The sequence below is a fragment of the Salmo trutta genome, chromosome 4 (genome assembly GCF_901001165.1).
Source record: "Salmo trutta chromosome 4, fSalTru1.1, whole genome shotgun sequence".
Classification (NCBI taxonomy): Eukaryota; Metazoa; Chordata; class Actinopteri; order Salmoniformes; family Salmonidae; genus Salmo; species Salmo trutta.
In genome coordinates, this window is record NC_042960.1 from 25,269,479 (window position 1) to 25,296,728 (window position 27,250).

General features: G+C 43.9%; 1 protein-coding gene across 1 annotated transcript; it reads right to left on the reverse strand.

The window, feature by feature from the left end:
• Nucleotides 1–339: 339 nt before the first annotated feature.
• Nucleotides 340–27,123, reverse strand: LOC115192139 (lysophospholipase D GDPD3-like). Its single transcript, XM_029750310.1, has 10 exons — nucleotides 25,344–27,123; nucleotides 24,985–25,027; nucleotides 10,177–10,312; nucleotides 9,888–9,933; nucleotides 7,686–7,804; nucleotides 6,231–6,320; nucleotides 5,509–5,642; nucleotides 5,206–5,265; nucleotides 5,024–5,075; nucleotides 340–1,100 (listed from the first exon to the last, which is right to left on the reverse strand). Exons 1-10 carry the CDS (start codon nucleotides 25,480–25,482, stop codon nucleotides 972–974), a joined length of 948 nt encoding a protein of 315 aa, XP_029606170.1. The 5' UTR covers nucleotides 25,483–27,123; the 3' UTR covers nucleotides 340–971.
• Nucleotides 27,124–27,250: the final 127 nt, after the last annotated feature.

Genomic DNA, 27,250 nt, shown 5'->3' on the forward strand with positions numbered 1-27,250 from the left:
GCTGCTGTGTGCGTCACAGAAGGCTTATTTCGACAAATTCTAAAAGGACAAGGTCTTAATCTCTTACCACGTCTCTAAAGAGTTGTTTGAATTTATCTACTTATTATTTTAACCTATTTGTTATACTGCATCCAACGCACAGGGAACCAGGTCAGGAAAGTGCAGCCTTTGTTTCCCACTGGGACCTGACTGGCTGGTAGATTATTGTTAAACTGTGAGCGGACTTTGACCATGGCATGGGCCGAGAGAATGAGGAAGTGAAGCAAGTAAATACATAAATACTGTGTGTTGGAAGCTGTTATTTTCCAGTGGTATAAACAAATGGAAGTTGGTCTTGAATGCTTAAAACTATACAAGTATTTATTTAAATCATCTTTGCTTTGATAAACATACAATTTGTATAGCATGTCATAAATACCCCAAAAGTCAGTTCCATTATGTAAATGTCATAATACCATGAGAGAACATCAAGGATATAGACTTAATTATAGACAAGTAATTATCAAGGATATAGACAAGTAATTACTTCTCCTCCCAACAACATCCAGACAGTCACTGATAGATCCATTAGGGTTTGGGAAGGTTGCAGAGAGAGGTGAACAGTGCCTCAATATATGGCCACAATCCATTAACCAAAAGACAGTAAGTGTAAGTGACATCCTTTGTGTAGATGGAATGAAGTTGCCTAAAGACATTGATCAGAGATTGGTTATGTGTTTTTCCCTCTATTGGTTAAGGTTGGGATTTGGGAAAGTTACACGGGTCTTGGATCTGTGCTTTTTGGGCAACTTCTTCACAGAGCTGTCCTTTTGCTCATTGGTGGAGACCGGAGTTGTGAAGGAAAATTGCGATTTCAGTGTGGTTCTTTCAGTGATACACAATGTACGATTGGAGGTCTCTTGACAGGTAGCTCGAGCTGTCAGTTAAGAACCCTGTTTGTGAATTAGTAGTTTGATTGGAAGTTTGGGCTGTCAGTCTTGACTCCTGTGTCTGTGTAGGTAGTCAGTCAGGAGGGTGGGGTAGTCTGTCATGACGCCTGTGGCTCCTGCTTCGAACGCCGCCTCGATGTCAGGATCCTCGTTGCAGACGAACAGGTGCACCTGAGGACAGAGAGGGCCAGACGTCAGTTATCCCACATGAAAAAAATACTACAGATTACTATAAAATACTACAATACGTACTAAATAATTCTATAGTAAACCTTTGTATACTGTACTACACACTGTAGTATTCCTTGATCATGTGTAGTACTAGTATTTTAGAATGTTGTAGAATACTATAGTGAATACTACAGTATTATCTGCAAAAATAAGCAGTGTAGTAAATATACACTTTTTTAACAATAGTAAATACCATTTTTTTTTATTTTGACAAGGAGTCAATGCTGAGACCAAGGTCACTTTTCCAGATGAGCCCCGTATTAAGCACCAAAATACACATTCATATACACAATAAAATACAGGTTATTATACAGAATACACAAAAAGAAAAACAGAAAAAAGACACATTCTTCAGTAAAAAGGGCCCCTAACAACCGTCTGAAATGCCATAGAGGCACAAATTCAACCAATTATAAAGTGTATTGTAGATCATTCCACAAGTAAGGTGCAAGGAAATTAAAGGCTGATTTACCTAACTCTCTGGATACCATCTACGTGACTTCAAAGAGGTGATGAGGAACTATAGTATTCAATTTGCATATACCCTGCCCATTCCCCTCACCCCATTTTGTGCCACCCATACAGTGCATTCAGAAAGTATTCCATTCACGTTTTGTTTTTTTGCTCTGACATGCACTATCAACTGTGGGACCTTATATAGACAGGTGTGTGCCTTTCCAGATTATGTCCAATCAATTGAATTTACCACAGGTGGACTCCAATCAAGTTGTAGAAACATCTCAAGGATTATCAATGGAAACAGGATACACCTGAGCTCAATGTCGAGTCTCATAGCAAAGGGTCTGAATACTTTTGTAAATGTGATAGTTCAGTTTCTAAAAACGTGTTTTTGCTTTGTCGTCATGGCGTATTATGTGTAAATTGATGAGGGGAAAAAAACTATTTTTTATACATTTTAGAATAAGGCTGTAACATAACAGAATGTGGAAAAAGTGAAGGGGTCTGAATAATTTCTGAATGCACTGTAAGTGAGAAACCTACAGGCTAAGTATAGACCATATATTGTGATCCCTACAGGTTATTGAAAAGAGCAGAAGCTCTGAACTATTCGTTCAGACTCCAGTCCTACCTACCTACAGGTTATGTAAAATTTGCTCTTTTAGTATTTCTCCAGTAGGTTTCCTGAAGGAGAAATCTTTGACATAGAAGTGGAGGCTAATAAAACAAAAACACTATAGTAAATACTACAGTAATGCCTGCAAAAGCGCTACAGTCTAGTACATTATGCAAAACCTCTACGGTGAATACTACAGTATTTTCCATGTTGGTGGATATGAATGAGAGGACTGGGTTGTGTTTATTAGGTACAAAACAGAAGAAAATGGTCCAAAACAAAGTGAAACAGGGAGTTACTATCTGAACTTGAAATATCTGAACATTGAATGTGAAATGCCGATTTACATTTTTTGTTGCGCAACATTTTGCTACGGTGTTCTTGAATGAACATGACTCTGGTTCCATTTCAGTCACCTGTCCCTTCACCAGGAGTGTCAAACTCATTTTGACCCAGGTGCGCATTCGGTCTTCAAGAAGGTCAAGAGCGCTGCACTAAAAATTGTAAACATTTGGAAAATATAGGTGATTATTAGTGAGCTGGGCCGCAGGGGTGGACTGGGACAAGAATTCAGCCCTGGCATTTTATCTATACCAGCCCACACCACTACTCGTGCCGCGAACTCACCCCCCCCCCCAACACAGGGGGAGTGGTCCCCAGACCCTATCAGCCACTGCCCAGACCTTATCACAGACCTACATCTACACCAGGCTTGAGTCTTCTGTCTGACATTCGCATCCACTAAGTTAAACTTAGACACAAGCAGTAGTGCTGACACATAACATTGTCAGTTAAGTACAGCGTTTCTCAACAATTTCTGTACCAGTGGCTGACGAGATATGGTCCTCATCTTTTTTAACCAGCTCATGTTTAAAACAAATACAATATGTAAAAGCACCACTGGAGATACAACTTAACACTTTAACTGTGCATCTGCTCTAGCAATTTTGTTTGCCTCCCTGTTGTGCTGTCGATCTGTCTCAGCATCTTCTCTGCTGTCACTCTGTGCTTCTTCTGCTTTAGCCAACACCCACAAAGCAGTTGTTTTGGAGGTGGAACTGTGTTAGAAATGTCAAATCCACAAGTAGCTCCTGGTATTATACCTAAAGCGGACATTGCCATTGGCTGCACGAAGTTGCATTAAGAGAAATCCCATGCAGCCTTGTTTATCATTTCGAACACTGGAATTTGAGATATTAATCTACACATCGATTAGGCTGATAGAAATCCTCATTATTTTGTTTGATTTACAATATGAGCGTCGTTATTTCTATATAGACTACACTTTCTTGTTCTGAACTTCTAACGCGGGTGGGAGGGGTGTGGCTTTGTGACAATAATCAAGAGCAGCTGCTCACCGATTTGACAGCTCCAACACCGCCAAAGCATCAGCAATGCAGCTATCGCTGGTTAACTCTTGATCTGATTGAATCCAGACCTTAAGCTATATTTCAAATGAGTGCCTATCATATGTGTTCCACTGAATCAACAACTACCCTATTCATTTCTATTACAGGCCTCCAGACTATCATTTTCTACTGGTGCCACTCACTTTTACAGTTGGTGGCACCAGCCCATGATTTGGTCAGTAATCATCTTATAAAGTCATTAGTAGTACTTTATTAAGAAGTATAATAAATAGACTACTGAGTTATTCACGTCCAAGCAGGAATGCATGTTTCAATATATTTTTATGTGCTAATCCAGTGATTGTCATGAATTTTGGGGTTCAAAATTAAACTATAGTTGCTATATTTTACTGTCCAAATAGGACTCCAAGATTTACTGATTTATTTGTGTTCGATAGAGATGAATTACATACATCTTAATGTGCAGTAACTAATATCTTAGGCTAATTAATGTGGGGTTTAACACCTGTAGAAGTGGAAACTACTAAAAAAAGCACATTACATTTCTAACTCTAAATAGAATATCCACTGCTAGTAGCCATGTATTAATCCAACAGTAAATGTTATGTGCTAAAAAACACATTTGTAGGCTACTACCCATGAGCTCCATATCTCAAACCCATATAAAAATATCTTGGTTGTAAAATAGTTGTGATTGAGCTGAATATTGAGAGTTGGGAAATAAATAATTATACCTACAGAAAGCTGACACCCTCCTCTCTTCGACAGGGACAAGGGGATGAAGCTTGTTGTACGTTTAGAAAGCATTTTTCTCTCGAGTGCATGGGGGGAGAGGAGAGTGGCTTGCTCATTGCAGCAGCAGGCCCCAGCAAGGGCACAGGCACATTGGGAGGGCAGACACTTTCATTACAGGAATCATTAGGATAATGCACTTTACTGTTTGACCAAATCATAGTTTTAGCCGCCCCAAAAGTAGAATGTGTTCTAAGTTTATAGGCACCCTTTCCGTTTTTTACGACCCATGATCTTGGCTGTCTAACTGATGACAGAGTTGGAGCAGGTCTATTTGCTGATGCCGCGTTTGACTTTGAATGTGAGTTTGCATGACCTCAGTCTATCAGAAAACTGGCCATTGCCCCTGATCATCCAAAAGCCCATTATAGATCAGTATAACAGAGAAATTCCACTAAAATTGGGCTGGATTGGAACTCCTCCTATGTTTGCTCCTTGCCCTACACACTCAGAGTGTCTATAGTTCTTAAAGGGCTGGATAAGGGAAAGAGGGATGTAACAGGAGCTCTGCTGAGCCTACTGACGGGCCATGACATACTGAAGCGGTAGAAGTTAGCAGAAGGGTCTAGGAAGTGATGGCAGTAACAATTATGATGATAATAGTAATGATGATGGTTGCTCTGTACCTGAATTCCTCTGTTGGCCAGATGTTTGAATAGACTCTTCCTCATCGTTAATCTGGAACAACATGAACGTTTTGCAGGTGCTTTAATCTTTTATCAAAGTGTTTATACATATACAAGGTATATGGTCTGTTGGTTTTAGTAGGGAAAGGGAACTGCTTTGTAACTGTAGTAAATGTACCCACTTTTCTATCAGATAGATGACCATTCTGTTCTTCAGAAGACGCTCCTCAGGAATATATGTCCTGCACCAAATAGAATGAGATTATATGATACAGTTACAATTTACGACACACACACACAGGGTTGCCAGAGAAAGAACAATAGAAAGCTCTCTGTCACCACACATCCGTCTGCACCTATACTCAAAGATAAACATGTGACCACACACATCCATAACAGATGATGGTGAAGTCAGATGGGTTCTGTATCAGCACATGAACTTTGGAACCCATACGCAAAAAAACATACATGACACATACACACACCTGTTAATAATGCGGGGCAGGTAGAACTGCAGGAAGCTCTCTCCCAGCGGTACAAAGGGCAGCAGGCCACTGTAGTAAAGGAGGAGCAGCTGCAGCCCTCGTCTCATACTGAAGCTATAGGGCATGGTGGAGTTCTACAAGGAGAGAGGGAGAGAGGGGAGGTGAGAGGGAGAGCAGAGAGAGAGAGAGGGAGAGCAGAGAGAGGGAGAGCAGAGAAAGAGGGGAGGAGAGGGAGAGATGGAGGAATGGGATAGAAGAGAGCAGGAGGGACAGGGAAGAGAGCGGGTGGGTTGAGAGAGAGAGGGAGAGCAGAGAGAGAGGGAGAGCAGAGAGAGAGAGGGTGGGTTGAGAGAGAGAGGGAGAGCAGAGAGAGAGAGAGAGGGTGGGTGGGTTGAGAGAGGGAGAGCAGGAGGGACAGGGATGAGAGGGAGAGCAGAGAGAGACAGGGAAGCGAGAGGGTGGGAGAGCAGAGAGAGACGGAAGAGAGGGTGGGTTGAGAGAGAGAGGGAGAGCAGAGAGAGACAGGGAAGCGAGAGGGTGGGTTGAGAGAGAGGGAGAGGAGAGAGGGAGAGCAGGAAGGACAGGGAAGAGAGAGGGAGAGCAGGAGGGACAGGGAAGAGAGAGGGTGGGTTGAGAGTGTAAGAAAACATCTCTCCCTAGGACAGGAGTTGGAGTTAGACCCCTGGTTTAGTTTACTGTATCTTCCCCTAGTTGACACTTACAGTTCTGCGGCACTTTTCCATAATGGTAGAGTCTACAGTCGCCCACACTGTGAGGTCCTCTCTATCATACTGTTTCACCATGTTGGACGCCTGAGAGAGAGAAGGTATGGAGAGAGAGAGAGCGATGGAAGAGAGACCGGGGCAGAAAGGGAGAGGGGAGTTATTCGTGGTCTGTGACTTAGACATTCAGTGAAGCTGTGAAACCTATTATCGTTAGATTCTTTTTTTCCCCTGACATGGTCAAATAACTCAAGCCTAGATAGGAAAAAAGTTACCAAATTTGGCACACAAAGACCATGAGTAAAATATGTGTCAAAAAGAATGGTACCGATTGACCTATAGGTTGTAATGTTATAAGCGGTCTCACTTAAACCCTCATATCCACCGCTCCGTTTGAGGTAGGTGTCTTTCGTCATGCTGAACAAATTTGCCTCAAGGACCCATAAGGCCTGTCAGGATATATTTTTTCATCCATCTTGAGAATTTTGGAAAACCTTTGAAAAACAAGTCCAAATAACACCAAGCTAGGGGATTGGTTAATGACAAATCAAAAAGCAGATTTTACGTGTCCATTTAAATCCACTTCACAATGGCCTATCAACTTGAAACTGCTATCATGGACGTCTCTAAGATGAACCACACTGAAATTGGTATTGATTACTCAAAAAAGACGGGAACTTAACAACTAATTCTTTGCATATGGAACGCTTATGCTCAAAAACATCTGCAATCATCTTCTCCTTGTGAACCAAATGTCAGATTATGTCCAGATTTTATATTTCGACTCATGACATCAGTCTTTAATGGTTTTAGTTGTTACATTCAAATATGGCTGCATTGTACCTATAAATACACGTTAGCACATATGCTAATGATAAAAATACTTAAATCTTCTCACGAACCATAAATCATATTGACTCCGGATTTGGTATAGACTCAATGAATTAGCCTCTAATGAATTGGAGAATGATTAGTTGCTGCATTCAAAGTCGGCCACGTTACACAACTAGATGGCGCCATATAACACCAGGGCTATAAGAACTTAACCGATAGACATGGGACCATGAAATTTGGTTTGTAAACCAATGTATATGTCCTTAGAAGCTGTGTGACTATAACGTCACTGCAACCTTAGATTGCTGCACTGGACCAGTTGGTGGCACTATAGATGTCGTCATCCTTGTGGTATTGAGAGATAACCATGGTAATGCTTTCACTGATTGCACATAAAGGAAGATAGTTCCAACATGATATAGTGCTTGCTTTGTTATCCAACTATCTTGTGTCCTTTCTGTCCTCCTGTGAAACCCGTTCATTGCTGCTCACTGCTATATTTATAAAGTATATTCTGTAAATAAAGTTGAATTTGATTGGATTTAGCTCAATGGGGTCCCTTTAAAACAGTGTAAAATTTAATTAAAGTTGGATTTGATTAAATTCAGCTTAGTCCTGTACTTTCTCCATCAGCAAGCTGTTGTCTTCTTTGATTTCGATGTTGACTGGCATCTTAGGGAACTTCCTGAACACTTCCTCCAACAGGGTGAACTTCCTGTCTGTACCGGTGCTGTAGCGGCCTGGTGTGGGAAAGGAAGGAAGAAAGGGAGGGGATGGGAGGGAGAAGGGTGAGGTGGTGAATGTCATGATAATACCCACACACGCATGCACGCATATACGCACACACACATTGGTGCGAAACCTCACAAGGAGCATTTGTCTATGCCATTGACCCACTTCTGTCAGAGAAGTATGGTGGATGAGTGTATGTGTCTCTGTGTGTGTATTGCCTTGATTAGGCTGACAGCGTCGATGTATTTTGGTACACCAGAAGTACATGAATTTCCAATAGAAAGCTGCGTTTGCCTTGCAGCATTGAGTTGCAGTGTGTTGTGTGGTGCAACGTATGCATAGACTTGACAGAAATAGTAGCAAAAGGTGAATGTGGAACTTTTGTTGCACATACAGCCACAAAAAACTTCGGATTACATAATGAAGAAATTGAATTTATTACGCAGCATTGACGCTGTCTGTCTGATCGAGACATACTTTTGGTGATGTAGTGTATGTGGACACCCTTCAAATTAGTGGATTTGGCTATTTCTGCCACACCCGTTCTGACAGGTGTATAAAATCAAGCACACAGCCATGCAATCTCCATTGACAAACATTGGCAGTAAAATGGCCCGTACTGAAGAGCTCAGTGACTTTCAATGTGGCACCGCCATAGGATGCCACCTTTCCAACAAGTCAGTTCGTCAAATTTCTGCCCTGTTAGAGCTGCCCCGGTCAACTATAAGTGCTGTTATTGTGAAGTGGAAACATCTAGGAGCAACAATGGCACAGCCACCAAGTGGTAGGCCACACAAGCTCACAGAACCACAGAGTGCTGAAGCGCGTAGCCTGTAAAAATCGTCTGTCTTTGGTTGCAACACTCACTACCAAGTTTCAAACTGCCTCTGGAAGCAACATCAGTACAAGAACTGTTCGTCTGGAAATGGGTTTCCATGGCCGAGCAGACACACACAAGCCTAAGATCACCATGTGCAATGCCAAGCGTTGGCTGGAGTGGTGAAAGCTCGCCGTCATTGGACTCTGGAGCAGTGGAAACGCGTTCTCTGGAGTGATGAATCACAATTCACCATCTGGCAGTCCGACGGACACATCTGGGTTTGGCAGATGCCAGGAGAACGCTACCTGCCCGAATGCATAGTGCCAACTGTAAAGTTTGGTGGAGGAAGAATAATGCCCTGGGGCTGTTTTTCATGGTTCGTGCTAGGCCACTTAGTTCCAGTGAAGGGAAATCTTAATATTTCCGCATACAATGACATTCTCTAGGCGATTCTGTGCTTCCCCCTTTCCAACTTTGTGCCAATAGTTTGGGGAAGGCCCTTTCATGTTTCAGCATAACAATGCCCCCGTGCGGACCTCCCGATTGGCACAGGGGTCTAGGGCACTGCATCGCAGTGCTAGCTGTGCCACTAGAGATTCTGGGTTCGAGTCCAGGCTCTGTCGCAGCCGGCGGCGACTGAGAGACCCATGGCGTGGCGCACAATTGGTCCAGTGTCGTCCGGGTTAGGGCAGGGTTTGCCCTGCAGGGATATCCTTGTCCCATCGTGCACTAGCGACTCCTGTGGCAGGCCGGGCACAGTGCACGCTGACAGTCGCCAGGTGTAGGGTGTTTCCTCCGACACATTGGTGCGGCTGGCTTCCGGGTTATGTGGGCATTGTGTCAAGAAGCTTGGTTGGGTTGTGTTTCGGAGGACGCACGGCTCTCGACCTTCACCTCTCCCGAGTCCGTACGGGAGTTGCAGCGATGAGACAAGACTAACTACGAAATTGGGGAGAAAAGGGGGTTAAAAATATATATAATGATATATTTTTCACAACTAATAATAAAAATGAAAAAAAGCTTCAAATTAAAAACAATGCCCCCGTGCACAAAGCGAGGCCCAACCTCACGAATGCTCGTGGCTGATTGGAAGCAAGTCACCGCAGCAATGTTCCAACATCTAGTGGAAAGCCTTCCCAGAAGAGTGGAGACTGTTATAGCAGCAAAGGGGGATCAAATCCATATTAATGCCTATGATTTTGGAATTAAATGTTTGACGACCAGGTGTCCACATAATTTTGGCCATGTAGTGTATGTGTTACAGTGGATACCTGCATTAAACGTGACCTCCAGTCTGTCCTTATACAAGGGTAAGTCCTGAAAAGAAAACACAAATCGTATTTTATACTACAAAATGAATGAATTGTCTCATTACTGTATGGAACAGTTTATAAAAGCTCAAACAGTTTATGGAACAGATTATAAAAGGGGACTACATGTATACACATTATAATACATACACATTAAGGTCAGAATAGCTATGGTAACAGAGTTCAAGCAACAACCAAGGGGAATTTTACAGTCTATTTCTATGGTTTTAATATACATTTGACCTCTGACCTCTAGGTTTAGGGAGGAGATGGTGACATCATGGCCAGTCTGCCTCAGGAGGTTTTCGTCATGTGACACGACCACATGACCATCCCGGGTCAGGTGACAGTCCAGCTCCAGCATTCCTGTACCCTGCTCCACCGCACTGAGGGGGGGGGGGGGGGGGGGGGGGATTAAATACCGACACCCGCATAACTGTTGTTTTGAAGGTGTCGTAGGTGGAACTGCATTAGAGCTGTCAATCCACAAGTGGCTCCCGGCATCATACTTATTGCAGACATTGGCACATTAGTAGAAATCCCATGTAGCCATGTTTACAAGTTCCAACACTGGAATGTGTGATACAATCTACACATCGATTAGGCTGAAATATTTAGTTTAATGATTTTGAATTTGAGTTTCATTATTTCTATATAGACTACATTTTCTAGTTCTGAACTTCTAATGTGAGTGGGACGGGTGTGGCTTTGTGACAATGACCACACGAGCAGCTGCTCACCGATTTGAAACACCAACTATGCAGGTGTCGGTTAGCGCATGTTAATGCTTGATCAGATTGAATCTAGCTCAGAGGTGTCAAACATACGGCCCGGATCTGGCCCGTGAGGGGGTCCAAACCAGCTTAAAGGTGGTTTGAGAAAAAATACAAAAAAATCAAATAAACATACTTTAAAATGACTAAAACCAAAGCGAAAGTATGTCAAAATTATAATGGACCTACAGTGCCTAAAGAAAGTATTCATACCCCTTCACTTATTCCACATTTCGTTGTGTTACAGCCTGAATTCAAAGTGGATTAAATATATTTTTTTGTAATAACAAAGTTAAGATGTTTTCATATATTTTTTTCAAATATCGAATTTACATAAGTACTGTATTCACACCCCTGATTCAATTAAGTGATAATGCCCGAGAAGCCTGTGTTTGGAGGATATATTGGCACGGGTGTTCGTCTTGGGCCGGCAAACTGCCAATACCCTCCAAACACCGGCTTCGAGGGCATTATCTCTTTTGAACAACGGGTTACCTACATATTCAAATAATGATTGACATATTTTCATTCAACTTTATTAAAACTATTTCATCCTTCCACAAGATATAGTCCCAACACAAATCTAAGGTTGCACCCCAAGCCGGTTAGTTTGCCAGAGACTCGACCCAGTTGCTCAGTCTTTTTGTTCTAGTCATTCGTTCTAAATGTTTCATACCCATACTGGCTGGCAACGTTTTTATCCCTTGAATTCTAGCTAGCCAACTACGGCTAACTTACAGTCATGTCAAACAGTGCAAAATAACAGCAAAGTAGCTTCATTTGCATTTGTTTAAGTTGTTTTCTAGTGTAATCTATTTGGATACAACCAAAACAATGAGTTAATGAGGCACGATTTCGCCTGGAATAGAAAATGTGCTCTCTCATCAGGACACTGTTGTTCAGAGGAGCTAGCCAATAACACAGCTAACACAAACACTTCAAACTGAAGCTGGATAAACTTTAAACTAGCCGTACTTCATTTAATTTGATATTTTTTCAATTGTTATTTCTTTGTAGATATCCATGAAAATGATGCCAGCTGATTCATGATTTCGACTGGCTGAGAAATGCTGCCTGCTTGTCGGTCTCATCCTGACTCCCGACACTTTCATAACTATGGGACAGCTTGAGATTGAGTTTGAATATTAAAACAATGTTGAAATGTCGAAGAGACAGACAGCAAGGTTTATGAGTACCGGTACCGAGTCAATGTGAGAGGGTACAGGTTAGTCAAGGTAATTTGTGCATGTAGGTAGGGGTAAAGTGACTATGCATAATAATAAACAGCATCATAATAAACAGCGAGTAGCATCAGTGTAAAAGCAAAGGGGGGGGGGGGGGTTCAATGTAAATAATAATTTTTTGGGCCTTCCTCTGACACTACCTAGTATATAGGTCCTGAATGGCAGGAAGTTTGGCCCCAGTACATCTGGGGCACTACCCTCTGTGGCGCCTTACGGTCAGATGACGATACCAGGTGTGATGCTACCGGTCAGGATGCTCTCGATGGTGCAGCTGTATTACTTTTTGAGGATCTGGGGACCCATGCCAAGTCTTTTCAGTTTGCTGAGGAGGAAAAGGTGTCGTGCCCTCTTCATGACTGTCTTGGTGTGTTTGGACCATGAAAGTTTCTGGTGACGTGGACACCAAGGAACTTGAAACTCTCGACCCTCTCCAATACAGCCCCATCAATGTTAATGGGGGCCTGTTCGGCCCTCCTTTTCATGTAAGTCCACGATCAGCTCCTTTATCTTGCTCACATTGAGGGAGAGGTTGTTGTCCTGGTCTCTGACCTCCTCCCTATAGGCTGTCTCATCATTGTCGGGGATCAGGCCTACCACCATTGAGTCATCAGCAAACTTAATGATGGTGTTGGAGTCGTGCTTGGCCACACAGTCGTGGATGAACAGGGAGTACAGGAGGGGACTAAGTACACACCCCTGAGGGGCCCCAGTGTTGAGGATCAGTGTGGCAGACGTGTTGTTGCCTACCCTTACCACCTGGGGGCGACCCGTCAGGAAGTCCAGGATCCAGTTGCAGAGGGAGGTGTTTAGTCCTAGGATCCTTAGCTTAGTGATGAGCTTTGTGGGCACTATGGTGTTGAACGCTGAGCTGTAGTTAATGAACAGCATTCTCACATAGGTGTTCCTTTTGTCCAGGTGGGAAAGGGCAGTGTGGAGTGCGATTGCGTCATTTGTGGATCTGTTGAGGCGGTATGTGAATTGCAGTGGGTCTAGGGTTTCCGGGATGATAGTGTTGATGTGAGCCATTATCAGCCTTTCAAAGCACTTAATGGCTACCAACATGAGTGCTATGGTGCGGTGCGGTAGTAATTTAGGCAGGTTACCTTCGCTTTCTTGGGCACAGGGGCTATGGTGGTCTGCTTGAAACACGTAGGTATTACAGACCCGGTCAGGGAGATGTTGAAAATGTCAGTGAAGACACTTGCCAGTTGTTCCGCACATGCTCTGAGTACACATCCAGGTAATCCGTCTGGCCCCGTGGCCTTGTGAATGTGGACCTGTTTAAAAGGTCTCGCTTACATCGGCTACGGCGAGTGTGATCACACAGTCGTCCGGAAAATCTGGTGTTCTCATGCATGCTTCAGGGTTGCTTGCCTCGACGCGAGCATAGAAGGCATTTAGCTCATCTGGTAGGCTCGCCTCACTGGGCAGCTTGCGGTTGGGTAGCCCTTTGTAGTCTGTAATAGTTTGCAAGCCCTGCCACATCCAACAAGCGTCAGAGACGGTGTAGTAGGATTCAGTCTTAGTCCTGTATTGACACTTTGCCTGTTTGATGGTTTGTCTGAGGGCATAGCGGGATTTCTTATAAGCATCCGGATTAGAGTCCTGCTCCTTGAAAGTGGCAGCTCTAGCCTTTAGCTCGGTGTGGATGTTGCCTGTAATCCATGGCTTCTGGTTGGGATGTGTACCTACAGTCACTGTGGGGACGACGTCATCGATGCACTTATTGATGAAGCTGGTGACTGAGGTGGTATGCTCCTCAATGCCATTGGATGAATCCCGGAACATATTCCAGTCTGTACTAGCAAAACAGTCCTGTAGCGAATCATTCTTCTCATTTGACCACTTCCGTATTGAGTGAGTCACTAGTACTTCCTCCTTTCGTTTTTGCTTGTAAGCAGGAATCAGGAGGATAGAATTATGGTAAGATTTTCCAAATGGAGGGCGAGGAAGAGCTTTGTATGCATCTCTGTGTGTGGAGTAAAGGTGGTCTAGAGTTGTTTTCCCTCTGGTTGCACATGTGACATGCTGGTAGAAATTAGGTAAAAAGGATTTAAGTTTGCCTGCATTAAAGTCCCCCGCCACAAGGAGCGCAGTTTCTGGATGAGCATTTTCTTGTTTGTTGATGGCCTTATACAGCTCGTTGAGTAAGGTCTTAGTGCCAGCATCGGTTTGTAGTGGTTAAATAGACAGCTACGAATAATATAGATAAACTCTCTTGGTAGATAGTGTGGTCTACAGCTTATCATGAGGTACTCTACCTCAGGCAAGCAATACCTCAAGACTTCTTTAATATTAGACATCACACACCAGCTGTTATTGACAAATAGACACACACCCCCACCCCTTGTCTTACCAGACGTAGCTGTTATGTCCTACCGATGCACGGAAAACCCAGCCAGCTCAATATTATCCGTGTCATCGTTCAGCCATGACTCAGTGAAACACAAGATATTAGACCCACCCGTTGTATAATACTTTGTAGAAGAACCTTTGGCATTGATTACAGCTGTGAGTCTTTCTGGGTAAGTCTCTTAGAGCTTTCCCCACCTGGATTGTGCAACATTTGCCCATTATTCTTTTCAAAATTCTACAAACTGTCAAATTTGTTGTTTATCATTGTTGGACAACCATTTTCAGGTTTTGCCATAGATTTTCAAGTAGATTTAAGTCAAAACTGTCTTCTTGGCCACTCAGGAACATTCACTGTCTTCTTGGTAAGCAACTCCAGTGTAGATTTGGCCTTGTGTTTTAGGTTATTGTCCTGCTGAAAGGTAAATTAATCTCCTAGTGTCTGGTGGAAAGCAGACTGAACCAGGTTTTGCCTGTGCTTAGATCAATTCTTTATCTTTTTTATCCTGAAATTCTCCCCAGTCCTTAACGATGACAAGCATACTGTCGTGACGTGACTTCTCATTAATGTGAAGACTGTTATATCAAATCAATTCTCTGTGTAATTATTATTATGGGATTAAACTAATCGTGTAACATTAATGAACTAAATAGTCAAGGCACCATGGGGAAATGTTTAAAGAGTCACTATTTCCCGAATTGAACACTTCAGATATTTTCATGTCTTATCGATTACAGTCACTTATTAATGTATTATTACCTCAGTCATTCTGAACGTCGTCATTTATTGTAGTCTGCACTAACCCTACTTTATTGATGAATAAGCTCAATTATTTATTAATTTACTAACTAATTAAACAATTACAGAATACACAAATATTATACAGTAAATTGTCTCCAGAAGAGTAGCAAAACAGGACAGTTTGGGTATAACACGGTGGCAAATTCAGAGAGAGGATGAGGCAAAGGAGTTACTCTATCGGACATTGGGAAGCTACGCTCACGAAAATACAAAATCTTAAGCACTCTAATAATCGCTCAGTCGGGAAAAGAGAATGCATGACTGAGCTGTCCTTGATCGTCCAAATCCTTGGTCACGGAGATGTTGGGTGTACGACTCTGGTTCAGCCACCAGAGATCACCATGTCCTTAGGTAGAACTCCTGGTCGTGGTGGTGGTAAGAATGTATACTTCACCGTACCTTGTACAGTAGTTCTCAGAGTTGATCTCGTTAGAATGCTTCAGAGGTTGTCGGTGTTCTCGTCCTAGGCTACGTACGCTTCCACCTGCAGACTGATAAGGCGACGTCTAGGATTTGCTTCTTCTGTATTGATCGATAATTTCAGAGTTTATAACCATTTTGCAACATTCGGCTCACGCTTGGTCTATAGAGTGGTAGATATCTGAACCATTTGTAACCTTTTCAGCTGGCGCTGAACATAACTGGTCTAATATGTTAATTCTTCAGTGCGTCCTTTTAAACAATTGGGGAAAAAGGGCGTTCCATTACGTTTCGCATAATTACTGTGCTCACGTGGGCGTGGTTACTGACTTGGTAAACTTTATATAAAAAAAAAAAGATTCTCATGTAGAAGACTAAAATCACATTTCTATCTTTTCAAAATTATTCGGATATTTAATCATTAATTTTATACAACATTCAAATGCAAACCTCATAATTAAGAAGTGTAGACAAACAGAGGTACAGTTATGTGGTTCTACTGTCTTTCATGATGTCACATCAAAACAAATTAGGGGAAGGGCCAAACAGGGCCAAACAGGTGTTGTACCTTGTTTCCCTCCTTCAGAGAACAGTAGTTATAGTCCTAAGGTTAAGTTCCCTTTCAGTCAGTACTCTCCGTACAACACAAGTATGGGAAACTAGAATCCCGCTCCAAGCCGGGCCCAACGGATACCAAATGAAATGACCCATGGCAGACTACCCAGTAGTCTGGGTATTGCGTACACTGCGTGCTGCCTAATGACCCTCTCCTCTCCCAGCTGTAAGCACGCTGTGGGCTAAACTGGGAGCAGTGGCATCCAAGCGATAAAACCTCATAAAAGTGTGTGGTGATGCCTAATTCGCTGCAACAAATATCCCCAACGGTCAACCCTTTAAATAATGCCCCTGGTGGAGTGGATGTGTACACCATTCGGTAACCTTTGCCGCCATATGCCAGGGAGATAGCCTCCACAATCCTGTGGAAAAGACGCTGCTTAGAGAGCGCCCTAAAGGCAGCTGGATTAGCAAAGCAGACAAAAAGCTGGTCACATAACTGGATATCCCAGGTCCGCTCAATGTATGTGCGTAAAGCTTGTACTGGACGCAGGGCATGTAACCTCTATTGCTCATCAGAAGAAAAAATTGATCAAAAGCTAATGACCTGTAGGACATATTCATGACTTTCGGGGCGAAGGACGCATTTGGACACAACGTTACCTTAGAGTCTCCAGGGGCAAACTGTGTACAGGAAGAGTGTATGGATAACGCATGGAGATCCCCAACGCATTTTGCCGAGGCCAAAGCCACGAGCAAGGAGGTCTTGTAGGAGAGGATCGTCAGATCCAAAGACTCCAGTGGTTTTAAAGGGGGCCTTGCACTGAGCATCCAAAACCAAAGCTAAATCCCAACTGGATGCAATAGGTTTAGAAACCGGTCTCAGGTGGTGCACACCTTTTAGGAACCACATCGCCAGTTCCTGAAATAGCTGCCATGTACACTTTCAAAGTGGTGAATGGACGACCCTGCTCGAAAAGCTCCTGTGGGAACATTAAAATGTCCCTTAGAGAACTCTGAAAAGGAACAATTCCTTTATTAAGGCACCCAAGCTCACAAATGCCTGCCACACTCTTGGGAGGGCGCCTTTGCGGACTGATTAGTAGCAATCAAGTTTGGAGGTAAACCTCTAACAGTCAGATTGGACCTCTCAGGGGCCAAGCCCACCGATCCCAAATCTCTGGCCGGGGTGGGCCAAACCCGACCGGGCGCCTGGGACAACAGATCCCTGCGCAGCGGAAGTTGCCACAGGACCCCGCCCAACAGGCGAATGATCTCCACGATTTCCCCCAGCTCCAGTGGGAGCTCCAGGTAATTGATATGCAGTGCGCTCCGACCAACTGTCCATACCCCTGGAATTGAGTTGCCTTCGAATAGCACACCCCACCCTTGGGGGGATGCATCTGTTGTGATCACTTAGCGGGATACAACTCAGCCCATGGGAGCCCCCTGACAATAGCAGAGGGTCACACCACAGGGCCAGGACCCATTTGCCTGACAGGGACACCTGAAGCAACCGGCTTAGGCTGCGAGATGCATCGAGGTGAGTGGCTAACACTCAGCACCGGAAGGGCCGCGCAACAATAGCCCAAGGGGAACGACTTCCATTACAGAAGCCAAAATTTGTCTAAGTAGAGACGGAATCCAGACACCCACCGTGGGGATAGAAAAGTGTGATACTAGTGAGTCTTGCTCGAGACCCAGAAACAGAATGCGCTGAGATGGAGTCAGACGGCTCTTTTCTGGTTTCTTATGAAGCCTAGAGACTGAATATGGGACAGTAGCATAGATGTGTGTAATACCAATCGGCTCGTGAACATTCAGAATATGTAGACTGAGGTGCTTGCTGAGGGCACGTAAGTCTTGAATGGGACAAACAATCCCGTCCCTTTTCGGAACTAGGAAATACCGTCCGTACCAGCCGTCCTGGATCTTCAACATTGGAACCACTCAGATTACCTGCTTCTGGAGACAGGAGGATATTTCCTCCCTCAAAACGGGCGCTGAGGACTCGGGAACAGTCGAAGTGATGACGCTGCAGAAGCTTGAGGAACGCACAACAAATTGTAGCCTGTACCCCGACATTCCTGTTGGTATGCGTTTGCGCGCCATTGATCGGTGCAGACAGTGAGCCTCCCGTGAAATGCCATCTGAAGGGCCGGGACACCACTGTCGTGTCTTTGGCATCATTAAACTGAAGACATGTTTATCAAATAACTCTGTAATTATTATTACGCGATTAAACTGATTGATCGTGTAACTGTAATTAACTAGGAGGTTGGGGCACCAAGGAAAATATTCAGATTACAAAGTTATAATTTTCCTAATATAACTTTCAGATATCATAATATCTGATCTCTGAGTCTCCTGATTAATGACGTATTAGTTTACCTCACGCCAGTCTCATTCTAAACATCGTAAATTGTTGGTTATCTACACGAACCACGAACCCAGTCTTCACTATGAGTCATCCATACATCAATTGTCTTAAAATCGTTTATTTACTAACTAAATAATTCACAGAAATGCATAACAAACAGTCGGTATCGTTACAAAGAAATGATAAAGGAATGTGCCCTAGTGGGCTAAACCGGCATGGCGGCTTGTTAGACAAAAAGGGGGGTGGGGTCAGCGGAGAAGACACTACAGAGTTGATAAATATTAACAATTGAAATGCTAATCCTTTGCACATGAACGCTCACTCATTTGGGAATAATTGCAATCAATATACTTATTTACGCTCAGTGTGTCGTCGAAATCTTTGTTGAAAAGTTTCTGTTGGAGAGTTTTCCGCGCTCTCTCCCCCTCTCGATTAGAAGGGATATTTCAAAGTGACATTCATTAATGTCGTTATAGGATGGGTGTTTCGTCGGTCTTCGCATTCAATGATACCGAATTCCTAGCTGCAGACTAGTAATTAATATCAAAGACTTGTTATTATTCTGTCGGTATCAATAGTCTAAGAGTTTAACCACGTGGTATGGTCAAAGTTCAGAACGAGGAAGGCATGGTCAAACCTTGGCCCTCTCGTTCTTGAGGTAAGCTGGTCTGATGATAGAAACCCTGGGTGGGGGTTATATTCGGAATACAGAAAAAGGCTGTCTCATGTCGCCAGGTCCTGTCTGTGTCCCTGGGGGCGTGCCAAGGACTTAGTTAAGACTCCAAAGGGAATTTGAGTTTCCTTCATTTGAGTTTCCTTCAACAGTCCAAAATCATATTTACACAATTTCACAAACAGTTCCATCCTTATTCTTTCATTTTATACAACCATTAGATATAAGTCTCACAACTGAGGCTATTATATAAACAGAGCCATGGCAATGTGGCTGTATTGTCTCGTGAGTTTCACAAAATTGTACCAAACGGACCAGTTCGTAGCTTGATTCTTCACCGATCTTTTATACCTTCTCCAGAACATGAATGTCATTCGGTTCTCCAGTCCTGTGAGGTGGAAGAATTCCTTTGTCTCTCTATGAAAACACCCTGTCTTTATACTGTGGCCATGAGGCGGGACATTTTCTTAGGAATTTACGACCGCTCAAACAGGGCCTGGGTAGGGGGAGGGTACATAGAAAACCCAAAGAGGGCAACGTCATGACATCACCATGGGGACTGGGAGAGATTACTTATTTTTCCACCACTTTTGACAACCAAAGAGACTTTGTGTGGGATAATAGCATGGTCGTGTCCAACCCTGCTAATTCCCTCGACTCTGCTACCAAAAACCACTTAAGGGGCATGGTGGCTCCGGCAAGGGCTGACGTAGTACCTCATTTACAGTAACCAAACGTGGGGGCACTGTTGTCAAAGTAATGTTTTTGTGGAGTGGTGCACTGGTCGCTCACACCCGTGCCAAGGACCCTCGTTCTGGGGTTTACCCGAGCCAAGTGCTCAGGGGCTGCTTTCTCATCGGAGGTGCTTGGGGAAAGCTACTAAGTTTCACTTGGCAGAAGTTATGCATCCTAGCCGACATTAGGCAGGAAGCTTTTTAGTCTAAGCTAGCCTCTTTGACCAGAGCATGGTCTGTTTAGAATAGCCAAGTGACTTAACTCTACATATTGTAAACAAGCGAGCTACCCAAGCAACTCCACCATGGAAAGGTAGGAATAACTAGTAAAAGCTAGCTCGCCTAGGTGTGTTGGCCAACGTGTCTAGCACGCTATGCAGCGTTTGTTTAGCTAGCCCGGGCTCGAAAGTCTACGTAGGAACGGATCACCGGGGTGGGACCGAACCCTTCATCAAAAAAGATTCTGGGAAAAGAGGCAAGCGGTGCATGACCAAGGCAGACACAGGCGGTGGTTGGTACCCATCAAACCTGGCCGCCCTCTCCCTTCAAGTAGCCTCCAGTAACCAGCATCAGGAGTCGGGTTGGATGCAGGCAGTTACTGCATACACCACGCCCAGGAAGAAAATAAATTTGCTCCAACCAAAAAACAAATCCGCGTCCCGCAACTCAGACTCAGCCGAGGTACAGGCAACCGGGAGAGGAAGTCACTATCGGAAACACCAAGGCCCCTCAAGAATGAGACACGATTGTCAAGAGAACCTGCGCCTTAGACTAGCAGTACATTGCCAGCTGTGGGCAAGCCACGGTTAGTAAAACCGTCCCCTAGGCCCACACACAAACTGATTCGAGCGAGGGCAGCCAGAGAATGCACCGAGCTGGCTGAGACATACAAGACAACAAACGTGAATATCTTTTTATTAATTTGGGCATGGTCCCGACCCAGCTTGTTAGCCTTCATCGTTTCGGTTGTGTTAGCCATCTTACTCATTGCTACAGCCATGTCAAGCAATCCATAGAATAACTAATTGGTTTGCACACGCTACCACAAAGGGACAGTTTGGTTGGCGAAAAGTCAGTCTCATGTTCCAAAGATGTTTGTTTTTGGCATGAATCGTTCCTGCTGAAATCGAGGTGAAGAGCGGAATAATTTAAGGGTTTCAGAAAGGCATTGATTTCATTGGCCTTGTCAGGCGTGATTTTTGTTCTTCAATTGAAGTCGTGAGAGTGTAACTCACATACAGTTGTGTTGTACCGAGAGTGTTGACTGAATGGAAACCTGATTCAGTCTGCTTTTCACCAAACACAAGTTCACCTTTCAGCAGGACAATAACCTAGAAGACAGTGAATCGCAGTGAAGGCTGCTGATGATGATGATGGCACCGGAAGAAATGGCAGCCATTTTATGGGCACCTAACCAATTGTGCTATTATGTGTTTTTTTTCACATTATTTGTAACTTATTTTGTACATAATGTTTCTGCCACCGTATCTTACGGCAAAAAAGAGCTCCTGGATATAAGGACAGCGATCACTCAACTCGGATTAGACTAAGATTTTTTCTTCAACAAGCAGGACGCATAGGATATACTTCAGACACCCGACAAGGCCGAAATCCACTTCATTGGCAAGAGAAAGAGACACAGGTATAGAGGACACAGGGCGGGGTGCCTCGTAAGAATCCGCCGACAGCGAGTGGGAAATCTGCCCTGACCATCAATATTACTTGCCAACGTACAATCATTGGACAATAAATTAGACAAGGTACGATCACGAATATCCTACCAACGGGGACATCAAAAACTGTAATATCTTATGTTGTTTCACCAAATTGTGGCTGAATGACGACATAGAAAATATTCAGCTAGCGGGATATACGCTGCACCGGCCAGATAGAACAGCACGCTCCAGTAAGACGAGGGGGGGCGGTCTGTGTATATTTGTAAACAACAGCTGGTGCATAAAATCTAAGGAAGTCTCTAGATTTTGCTCGCCTGAAGTAGAGTATCTCATGATAAGCTGTAGACCACACTATTTGCCAAGAGAGTTATCAATTTTTTTCGTGGCTGTTAATTGACGGACGCTGGCACCACAACCGCACTGAGTCAGCTGTATAAGGAAATAAGCAAACAGGAAACCGCTCACCCTTAGGTGGCGCTCCTAGTGGCCAGGGACTTTAATGCAGGGAAACTTAAATCAGTTTTACCTAATTTCTATCAGCGTGTTAAATGCGCAACCAGAGGGAGAAAACTCTAGATCACCTTTACTCCACACACACAGACGCATAGAAAGTTCTCCCTCGCCCTCCATTTGGCAAATCTGACCATAATTCTATCCTTCTGATTCCTGCTTACAAGCAAAAATTAAACCTGGAAGCACCAGTGACTAGGTCAATAAAAAAGTGGTCAGATGAAGCAGATGCTAATCTACAGGACTGTTTTGCTATCACAGACTGGAATATGTTCCGGGATTCTTACGATGGCATTGAGGAGCACATCACATCGGTCACTGGCTTTATCAATAAGTGAATCGAGGACGTCGTCCCCACAGTGACTGTACGTACATACCCCAACCAGAAGCCATGGATTACAGGCAACATTCACACTGAGCTAAAGGGTAGAGCTGGCTCTTTCAAGGTACGGTACTCTAACCCAGAAGCTTTTAAGAAATCCTGCTATGCCCTCCGACGAACCATCAAACAGGCAAAGCGCCAATACAGGACTAAGATTGAATCATACTACATCGGCTCCGACACTTGTCGGATGTTGCAGGGCCTGCGAACTATTACAGACTACAAAGGAAAGCACAGCCACGAGCTGCCCAGTGACACGAGTCTACCAGACAAGCTAAATCCCTTTATGCTTGCTTCGAGGCAAGCAACACTGAGGCATGCATGAGAGCACCAGCTGTTCTGGACGACTGTGTGATCACGCTCTCCGTTGCCGATGTAAGACCTTTAAAAAGGTCAACATTCACAAGGCCGCTGGGCCAGACGGATTAACAGGACGTGTGCTCCAGGCATGTGCTGACAAACTGGCAGGTGTCTTCACTGACATTTTCAAAATGTCCCTGATTGAGTCTGTAATACCAACATGCTTCAAGCAGACCACCATAGTCCCTGTGCCAAAGAGCACTAAGGTAACCTGCCTAAATGACTACAGACCCGTAGCACTCACGTCCGTAGCCATGAAGTGCTTTGAAAGGCTGGTAATGGCTCACATTAACACTATCAATCTAGAAACTCTAGACCCACTCCAATTTGCATACCGCTCAAACAGATCTACAGATGATGAAATCTCTATTGCACTCCACACTGCCCTTTCCCACCAAGACAAAAGGAACACCTATGTGAGAATGCTGTTCATTAACTACAGCTCAGCGTTCAACACCATAGTGCCCACAAAGCTCATCACTAAGCTAAAGATCCTGGGACTAAACACCTCCCTCTGCAACTGGATCCTGGACTTCCTGACGGGCCGTCCCCGGGTGGTGAGGGTAGGTAGCAACATCTGCCACATTGATCCTCAACACTGGAGCCCCTCAGGGGTGCGTACTCAGTCCCATCCTGTACTCCCTGTTCACCCACAACTGCATGGCCAGGCACGACTCCAACACCATCATTACGTTTGCAGACGACACAGGTGGTAGGCCTGATCAACGACGAGACAGCCTTTAGGGAGGAGGTCAGAGACCTGGCGGGGTGGTGCCAGAATAACAACCTATCCCTCAACGTAATCAAGACAAAGGAGATGAATGTAGACTACAGGAAAAAGAGGACCGAGCACACCCCATTGTCATTGATGAGAGCTTCTTTGGTATCCACATCACCAACAAACTAAAATGGTCCAAACACACCAAGACAGTCGTGAAGAGAGAGAGAAAAAAAGATTTGGCTTGGGTCCTCAGATCCTCAAAAGTTTCTACAGCTGCAACATCGAGAGCATCCTGACTGGTTGCATCACTGCCTGGTACGGCAACTGCTCGGCCTCAAGGTACCACAGACGGTAGTGCGCACAGCCCAGTACATCACTGGGGTTAAGCTGCCTGCCATCCAGGACCTCTACACCAGGCGGTGTCAGAGGAAGGCCCTAAAAATGGTCAAAGACCCCAGCCACCACAGTCAGACTGTTCTCTCTGCTACCGCATGGCAAGCGGTACCGGAGTGCAAAGTCTACGACCAAAAGGCTTCTCAACAGCTTTTACACCCAAGCCATAAGACTCCTGAAAAGGTAATCAAATGGCTACCCAGACTATTTGCATTGTATCCTGCCATTCAAGACGCCCCCCCAACCCATCTTATACTCTGCTGCTACTCTGTTTATCATCTAAGTATAGTCACTTTAACAATACCTACATGTAGATATTACCTCAATTAGCCCGACTCACCGGTTCCCCCGCACATTGACTCTGTACCGGTACCACCTGTATATAGCCTCGCTACTGTTAGTTTCACTGTCATTTTACTGCTTTTTTATTTCTTTACTGTTTACCTAATACCTATTTTTTACTTAAAAATTGCACCATTGGTTAGGGCTTGTAAGTAAGCATTTCACATGACAAACAAACTTTGATTTGATGGGAGGACGGCTCATAATGTCTGGAATGGAGTAAATGGAATCAAACACATTAAAGATGTGGTTGCCACTCCATTGACTCCATTCCAGCCATTATTATGAGCCGTCCTCCCCTCAGCAGCCTCCAATGAGTGAATGTTCTTGAGTGGCCTACTTACAGTTTTGACTTAAATCTGCTTAAAAATCTATGGCAAGACTTGAAATTCGCTGTCTGTGCCTAGCAATGATCAACAACCAAGTTGACAGAGCATTAACTATTTTTTAAAGAATAATGGGCAAATATTTCACAATCCAGGTGTGCAAAGCTCTTAGAGACTTACCCAAAAAGAATCCCATCTGTAATTTCTGCCAAAGGTGTTTCTAACATGTATTGACTCGTTTATAAAAAATAAAATAAATGTATTTTGGTTAGACCGTTGAAGAAAAATACAATTAAATCCATTTTAATACCACTTTGTAACACAATAAAATGTGAAGGAATCTCATGGGGGTGAATACTTATGATAAGCACTGTAACTGATATGAAGTCAGGTTTGGTTAGGGTTGGTCACTTACTGTGTGAAGGCCTCCATGGTGCTCTCTATCCTCTCGCCGCTTCCTGCCAACACAGAGTAGAAGAAAAGCAGAGAATATCAGTGTCATATCCAGCTCCAAGACTCTCGCTCTATAGCCTGCTTTTCCTTGATCCCCACTGACTTGAAATAACAGAATAGTTCAAATCAGAGCCAAATATTTACCCAAATATAGTGTGACTCTGGGTCAAATCAATAGTCACTCAGCATTCCTGCTTGCAGCTACACCACAGGCTCCAAACATTCCACTTTCACTAGTCCAGTCCATTGACATCAATGATTACAGATGAAAAGTGAAACAGCAAGGTTAACTACTACATCCCTCCACCGTTACTTCCTTACCTCCTCTGTGTGAGATGTGGGTGCAGTGGAAGGCAGCCCGTTTCTTCTTGTGGAGGATCTGAGGGTTCTTCAACAGGTAGAGTGACGTCAGGGTGTAGCCCCCTAGGGCCGGAAGGATAAAGTACAGGGAACTGGCCATAATCAATTCTCCTCAACAAACGGTCCTCAAAAGTGTCCGAAGGCAATTAGGCGCAGTATCAAAAGGCAGAGGTCCTTGGATCCTCCTAGATACTCTAACAATAAATGAATAGAACACCTACAAATGTCAGGCTGTGTACTGATGGAAAAGAACCTGCCAGATATGAGTCGCTTGTTCTGCAAGTTGTAATAAAATACTTTGAATATTTTCAGCTATCCCCCACCGAGCTGCTTCATAACACAGGTAACTAACAGCCAATGTAGAAACCACTCCAAATGCTCTTCAAGTGCATCTAAAGACACTCAATTGACCTGCTCATATAATAAACTTCACTTGACTCTTTTTCACACAATTATCTTCTGTCTTTCTATCCTCCACTTTACTACTCCTTCTCTTATTCTGATCACTCGGTTTCTCTCTCCGTCAGTCCATTGGTCACCTGTCAGCCTAGAACAATGTTGTAACAACTTTCATACAGTTATAAAAAAACAGGACTTGAAAAACTGGTACAACCAAAGGAGGTATCCGAAGGAAGTGCCACAAGGTCCTACTCCCATAACTTGCACTCGAATGCTTAGCAAAACTCTTACTCATAACCTCACCTAACGCTACTCTCCTTCCCTCCATGGGCTCTGTTTGTAGTCAACCCTCTCCTTCGCACTCTCCCTTTTTACCGTTCTCTCTTTCTCCCTCTCACTGTGTAACTGGTACCCACACAAAGTCGTAAAATAACAGTTAATTAAATACTAGTCCGTCAGTAGGAGCTGGTCTCCCACACCTCTTTTTCCCTTCCCTGTGGCATATATTGTTCTTCTCTCAGGCTTTACTGCCTTTTGTGACACAGAAACTCACGCTCTCTTTCACTGTGTGTGATAAAGTAATCATGTAAATGGAACTATCCTACACGAAGTGCGGCTATAATATACATTAAAAGCAAACCTCAAATAACATGCATTTATGGGTGGTAATATGAATGTAATGATAACATTATGGGTGCTACCTCTAGCAACAGATATGAGAGAGAGCTAACAGTATAGGCTGGTAAAGGGCGTGTGAGCAAGCGTTGATACATGGCAGGTTTTGACGCCGTCAGGCACCTTTTAACAAAGGATGGGTATGTAAACTTACTCAAATTTTTAATCACACACGGGCGCAAACACAGACATAGCTTTTGACACCTATTCTTTGTTAAGTACACTATGTAAATGCACTTTCACAAGCAGGCATGCAACTTCAGCAGAATTCTGTATAGCACAGCATTGTTTACATCAATACAAATGCTGAAAGCTAGCAAACGAGAGACTAGACTAGATACATCGGAGAGAAGCAAAAGCATAGAATGTATGCCAGAGAAAAAAAAAAAATTGTTCACTCCCCAGTATAGCATTCCTTCCTCAACTGACAAGGCCACAAACACAATCCAAGGTCCAGTTCAAGCAGGTATTGTAAGATGTTCTAGTGCCCTTTGCCTTCTGTAACCAACCAGTATATCAAATGCAGTGTCACTCAATCCTGCATTAGCTATTAAACTAAAGTCGTGCTTTACGTATTCCCAAACCTTGATGAAGTAAACAGAGGTTGAGCCCCATGGGAGAATACCTGACCCATGCAGAGACATGCCAAGGAGGAAAAGGAGAAAGAGTTGTCTAACAGGACAGACAACTTGGCTTGGAACAGGAGGGAGGAGATTACTCTTTTTAGCAGGTTGTGACACGTTAACAGCGAATATTACTGGCAAATTCACTATTATCCTTAGATTTTTCTATAA

Coding starts and splice junctions, on each gene's coding strand:
- LOC115192139 (XM_029750310.1), bottom strand. CDS start 25,482: ATGGCCAGTTCCCTGTACTTTATCCTTCCGGCCCTAGGGGGCTACACC. Junction 7,805..9,887: donor GGAGGTCACGTTTAATGCAG/GTATCCACTGTA, acceptor TTCCCACACCAG/GCCGCTACAGCACCGGTACA. Junction 5,643..6,230: donor TGGAAAAGTGCCGCAGAACT/GTAAGTGTCAAC, acceptor CTCTCCTTGTAG/AACTCCACCATGCCCTATAG.